A 6,000-nucleotide genomic window follows, 5' to 3' on the forward strand; every position below is an offset into this window, starting at 1 on the left:
ATAATGTTGTGTATATTAATGTGCCCCAGAGATATGGATCCTTAGTTAGTGGGTATTGCAGTGAGCTGTTTGAAGTGCAGCTGTGACCATTTGTTGTTGGGAGAGTACTGCCTCTGTAGGATGAATGACAGGATCTCGAAGTGGTGTCTGTAGGAAGATTTGAGTCTTCATGTACTCTTAGCACTCCCTTTTACTTCTGTAGCATCTCTCAACACTGGCTGAGCCCACTGTTCCAACCCCTTTACATCCCTTTACCTGACTTGTCTTCCTAATGGTTCTCTTGTCCACCCCATCCAGCTGGTGGAGTTGGAGGAGTTTGTGGCTGCTGTGAAGGAGAACGCCGAAGCCGTGGAGGAACGGCAGGAGACCGACTCCATCCCCCTGGTCGATGACATCCGCTTCCACATCACCAGCAACGTTCAGACTTACAGTGCCATCGAGGAAGCCAACCAGAAACTTGAAGCTCTGGAAAACCTCCTGGCCAGTATAGGGCTTGAGTGCTAATGTGTGCAAACCCTGCCTGTTGTATGCAGCCTGCGTTGGCTTGGAGTGCAAGAACATCCCAGTCTCTGAATGTCTCTCTCCTTCTTTGTCCTCCTTCCCATCCACTTTCAGGCATGGTTTTGTTTTAATTTATTTGTATCTGAACATTTGCTGTCTGGTTTGTGTTTGGTTTTACTTTGTTTTTTGTTTTCCTTTCAGAAGTAGCTCTCAAAGCTCATCCCAGACAAGTAGCTGCTCCTTTGTACAACACAATACAGAGAGGAGACTGCAAGCTGTTGGGGGTGGAAAGGGAGCTGTTCTGGGGGACTTGTCATTGCCTGGTGTTAGGACCCATCCTGTTCTGTTGCCCAACAACAACACACTCTGAAACTGGTTCATGCCAGGATATTATTTGAACTGTCAGCAGCAGAGGAGGAAATCTGGATTAAGCTTTCCAATAAGTATATTGGAATGAGGGTGGCCTTTCTTTCACTGTCAGCTTTATAAGATTGGCAAAACTGGTCAGTGCTTCCCTAACAGGGACACAGGAGTACTTGGCTGTGGAAGGCACTGTTGTCACCTGCTATTCTAGTTCTTAGATGAAGGAAAAAAAAAAAGTCCTTTCCATGTCTTCCCTGGCTTTTTATTGCTTTGAAGTGCTCAGAACTTAAAAGCTTTCCTTTCTGAACAAACATCTTTGAGAATACAGTACAGGCCAGAGTCCTTCCATTCTTAGAAAGCAGTAGCTTTCGATGCATAAAAAAGGGAGAACATCCCTTTTCTTCCTAACAGGGGAAGAAAACACCACCTTCTTGGAATCAGCACTTTTCCCTTTCTTTTTGTCCTCTGTGGTAGAGCAAAACTGACTTGCTGGTGGGTCAGGGAAGAGGAGTCACCAGAAATCTCTTTTTTTAAAAAAAAAAAAAAAAAAAAAAAAGGAAAAGGGGGGGTTTTGGGTCTCACACAGGGCAGCTGTCCCACTCATTGACCTTCTGGCTTTGCTTAGCCTCCAGCCTCATAGCTTCATTGTTCTCCAGGAAATTCACTGTTTGTACTAATGAATGTTTTTGAATCCATGTTCTGCAGTAGGTCACGTTATCTCATGTTGTCTCCCTGGACTCCTAATGAGGGTAATGATGATCTTTGTCCTTGGCACCAGTCAGCAGGCAATACCCCTGCAGAAAGCTTGCCTTGCCAAACAGGCTGCTCTCAGAGCTGTTCATCTCCAGAACTGCATGTTCTGAGGGTCACAGGTGCCCAAGGCACAGGCTGGGTGTACTTTGCCATTCTACAAGCTAGGAGGGACAAGAGGGATTGTGTAAAGCACACAGAATCTTGCACAGGCAGTGAGCTTCCATTGCTAATGCAGAGCATAATTTTGGTCACTTTGTGAGTCAAAAGCTTGAAATAATCCGTATCAGGTGTCCTTTTAGTGTTTGAGGTGGGAACTGGGCATGGATGGTGCTTCACATGATGAGGGAAAGGATTTAGAGAGGCATTGATTATCAGGGACTTGCTTCAGGGTGTGTATGTTCTGGGAGGGTGGGTGGGTTTCTTTTTGCTAATCTCACCAAGGGTGAGAGACTGATGCTCCCACACCAGAACTGCAGAACTGCAGCCTCAGTGCCCCTGCTCAGAGCATCTGCCTGTGTCTGGCACACATTTGAGCTCTTTGCATTGTAGGTGGGCAGGCTTTGGGCACCACTTGCACTAGGCAGGCTGGGTTTGATTGCAGTGAGGAGGAGGCAGTGGGATTAGGCCACTGTACTCAAGAGAAGCTGGACTTTTGCAAAATCGTGTCAAGATTGAGTTGCACTCAGCAGAAGCTGGGGACAGAGCTGGTGAGGTGCAGTGAGGTGCATTGGCTTAACTGGACCCCAGATGCTTGTGTTTAACTCATTTCTCTTGCAGGACAAGTCTCTTTGGAGCAGGGCTATTCAAGCAGGGTGTACTTCACTTCTTTTGTTTTGAAGTGCTTGTGAGGAAGTGCAAGGAGTTCTTGTGGTTTGTTTTTTGCAGACATTTTGAGGTGAGGGAAGAGGACATGACCATACAGGGCTGTGTTGCTGTATGGAAGCCAGGAGCAGCAGGAGTGTGCTTCTGTTTGGGGTGGTGATGTGGAGAGGAGCTATGTGCCTCTTGTGTGTTTTGTGGAATGTGCCTCCAGGTCCATCTGTAAGCTTGGTGTGGCTTTGATAGGATCACCAAAGAGCCCAGCACAACTTGAACTGATAAAGGTGTCTCAGTGGGCTTGAGGAGGGGAAAAGCTACTGAGAAAACTTTAATATTAAGTCCCATATACTTTGGAGAAAGATGAGTGAAAGCAGAATTGTCTATTCTCTTGCTCAGTGGAGTGTCAGGCTTATGAAAGCCTGCTACAGAAACAACCAACAGTTTAACTCAGCTGGTTCAGGCCCCCTGTGCTTCTCCTCCCTGTATGGCTGAAGATGAAGCTGAACACATAAGCAGGATGTTTAGTTTATCACATCCCTCTGCTCCTCCTGCCTAAATTCCACATCTGACATCTTAGTCAGTTTTCCACAGCGGTGGTTGTGACAGCCCTGGGCAAGGCTTGCACGGAGCTGCCAGAGAACAGAACGTGGCCTTTGCCTTCTGCTTGTACTGAGTGAGATGCAGAAACAGGATTACTGAGGAATCTGCTAATGCTTTTCTCTGCAGATGCCTCAGCTGCTAAAGCAAAATGGACACTGGTAGTGGGCAAAGCAGGAGGAAGGCAGAGGAGGGGCAGCAGTGATGGGAAGTGTTTTCCATATGGCTGCTCTTGAATAATTCCATTCCTGCATCCTTAAGCATGGAGCAAGTGAGCCTGCAGTTGTACATGTGGGAGGAAAGGTCAGTGTGGCCTTTTGATCTGTCTCCCTGCTAGCACAGCTCCACCTGGGCTGCCAGGCAAGTGCCTCATCAGTCTGCCTGTGCTTAGTGGTCACATCTGTGAGGCGCTTCAGATTGTGCAATTACTGGGGGTCCTTTAACCCTCCCCCCATCCCTTTTGGCAAAATAGGGCTATCAAAAAGCATGCATAAGAAGACGGTCAGCATGCAGGCAAGCTCTCTAAGATGAGCCAGATCAAAACTTCGATTTGAATTAACTTTATTCTTGCTGCAAATAATTTTATCACAGAATAAAAATCTTTTTATTCGTCTTCTGTTGCCAGTGTCCTTTTTGTGTTCTGTTGCCTCTGTCCTTTTCGTTTACTACTGGACACTTGTTAATTTAAGAAGATTGTAAAATGTATCAGAGCAACATATTTAAGAGGAAATGTGTAAGCATGTGTGCAGCAATAAAGTAGTATATTTCACTGTATCTGTTCATGCTGTGGCTACTTTGTTACCAACTGACAACACCAGTGTGGCTTTATTACTGAAAGGACTTGATGGGCTCCTTCAGCTTATTTTCCTGTACCTGTGTGCTGGTTTGGTTTGGCGGGATTTTTTGGTAGTGGGGGAAGGGCCCCAGGGTGGCTCCAGTAAGGAGCTGAGAAGCTCCACCTGGTCCAAAGCCTGCGAAGAAGCCGTTAGAGGGACAATAGATGCTCCTCAGCAATTAACATACGAAAGAGCTGAGATGGGACCTGAGCAGGGCACGCAGCTAATAAATAAGAGCTGAGCTGGAGAGGTGAAAGGCACTGCTGGGATGAAGATCCCGTGGTTGGTGAGGAAAAAGGGGAAGAAGGTGCCCAAGCAGAAGTTTCCCTGCAACTAATGGCGAGATGGCAGCTGTCCCCCTGCATTCATGGAGGAACGTGGTGGAACGTTCCCTGAAGGCGCCAGGAGGGGTGGACTTGGCCAGTGGACTTGGATTTTGCTGCCAGCAGACTTTGATTATGCAGCTGTGGAAGACCCCGGCGCCAGAGGGGGTGAATGTTCCCGAAGGAGCCCGTGACTCTGCGGGCAGCCCGTGCTGGAGCAGCTCCGGACCTCGTGGGAAGGACTCGTGAAGGAGAGGTTCGTGGAGGACTCTGTCCCATGGGAGGGACCCCATGGGGAAGCAGGGGAAGACTAAGGAATCCTTCCTGAGGAGGAGGGAGAGGCAGGAACCACCAGCCTGTGAACTAACAAAACCCCATCCCCTCTCCCCCTGTGCTGCGGGGGGGAAGGAGGGAGAGAAACGGGGAACAAAGTATTTTGGGCCCGGGAAGGAGGGAGGGGTGAGGGTAACCTATGTAGGTACTGCTCTGTGTGTTGTCTGTGTCCTGTGTGCATTTGATTAGTGTGAAATTACTGTTTTTTCCTAAGTTGAGTCTGTTTTGCCCGTGACCTTCATGAGTGAAGAACCCTCCTTCCCCTTTGTCTTCACCCATGAGCTACTAGTTGGCCTTTGTCCTCCCCATCCCAGTGTGTGTGGGGAGCTGAGTGAGCAGCCACGGGGCTGGTTCTTTGTTGTCGTGTTGGGCCCAAACCACAGCAACCTGGCCAAGGGCTGGCTCTGCACCTTGGCGTCCAAGCAGCGAGGAAAGTGTGCCTCTGCTCTCCTCCCTTGGTGACCCATTTGTACAGTCCTGCCAGAGCATGGATGTAAACCACGGGCTTGTTTTTACCGGCTCCTTGCTCCCAGGATTCTTCTGTTAATTTCATTAACAGCACCATGGCACAGGCTTGGTTAGTGTGGTGGTGGTGGTGTGTCAGGGAGGTTCAGAAGGTTGTTCTAGGCAGCCCCCAGCAGGTAAGTTGTCCCTGCCTCTTGTCACCCTGTGTCTCTGTCATTGCTGACTGTCTGTTAATTTCAAGGATGGAGATTTCTCAGCCGGTGCCCTTAACTGCTCTTGACTTGTTCAGTGCACTCAGGGAGCCTCTGAAGCATGTGTTTTCTCCAAAACATTTCTGCTGAAGTGCCTGGGCAGCCCTTCGTCTCCTCTGAGGACACAGATGCTTGTTTTCTCTTTTGCCTTCTGTGTCTGGGTGGCTGCAGTAGTTTTTGTGCCTGTGTGCAGCCTCTGTTGACTTAAGAGTGTGTCACTTTCAGGAAATGAGGATCTAAGCCTGCCCTGTGGCACCATGTAGGGAAGTGCAATTTTTTGAGGGGAAACCAATAACATCTTAATGAGTGATGCTGTTGAAGGGGAGAACTGGGCCTGTAAAGTTTCAAGTGCTAGTCAGGCCTGTGGGACTCAACAGTGCTTACAAGGGGTATAGTTGTGCTGCGAGAGCCTGGAATAAACTGTGAGCCTCTTTAAGAGGCCTGAGCTGCTCATGTTGGTACAGTCATGGTCAAACTGTGGAGATGGCACCTTCCCACGGAACAGCTCGCAGTCGGTGTGTGTTGACAGACTCGTCTGCTCAGGGTGATGCTGAGCTTTTCTCTCTCTGGCTGTGGGCAGCCTGGCAAAGCCTGTCACAGCCTGCGGAGCCGGATTGTGTCTGCTCAGCTCCCAGGGATGAGCTGGGCCTGGCGATGGGAAGCAAAGGCTTGGCTTGCTTCTCTGCTCGCGGGGCGTGGGTATGCTGGCAGAGCAGGTTTCTGTTCTACCTTCTAAGCTAAAACAGATTTGACATAACA

General features: G+C 49.0%; 1 protein-coding gene across 2 annotated transcripts in view; it reads left to right on the forward strand.

Moving 5' to 3' along the window:
* The window catches only part of ABTB1 (ankyrin repeat and BTB domain containing 1), a 28,192-nt gene extending 24,385 nt beyond the window's left edge, over positions 1 to 3,807 (forward strand). For both annotated transcript variants that reach the window (XM_051627498.1, XM_051627499.1), the window contains one exon: positions 298 to 3,807. In XM_051627498.1, coding sequence (XP_051483458.1) covers positions 298 to 504 — 207 coding nt within the window. In that variant the 3' untranslated portion in view covers positions 505 to 3,807. The remainder of the gene's footprint in view (positions 1 to 297) is intronic.
* The last annotated feature ends 2,193 nt before the right edge of the window (positions 3,808 to 6,000 follow it).

Source organism: Apus apus, chromosome 9 (assembly GCF_020740795.1).
Source record: "Apus apus isolate bApuApu2 chromosome 9, bApuApu2.pri.cur, whole genome shotgun sequence".
Classification (NCBI taxonomy): domain Eukaryota; kingdom Metazoa; phylum Chordata; class Aves; order Apodiformes; family Apodidae; genus Apus; species Apus apus.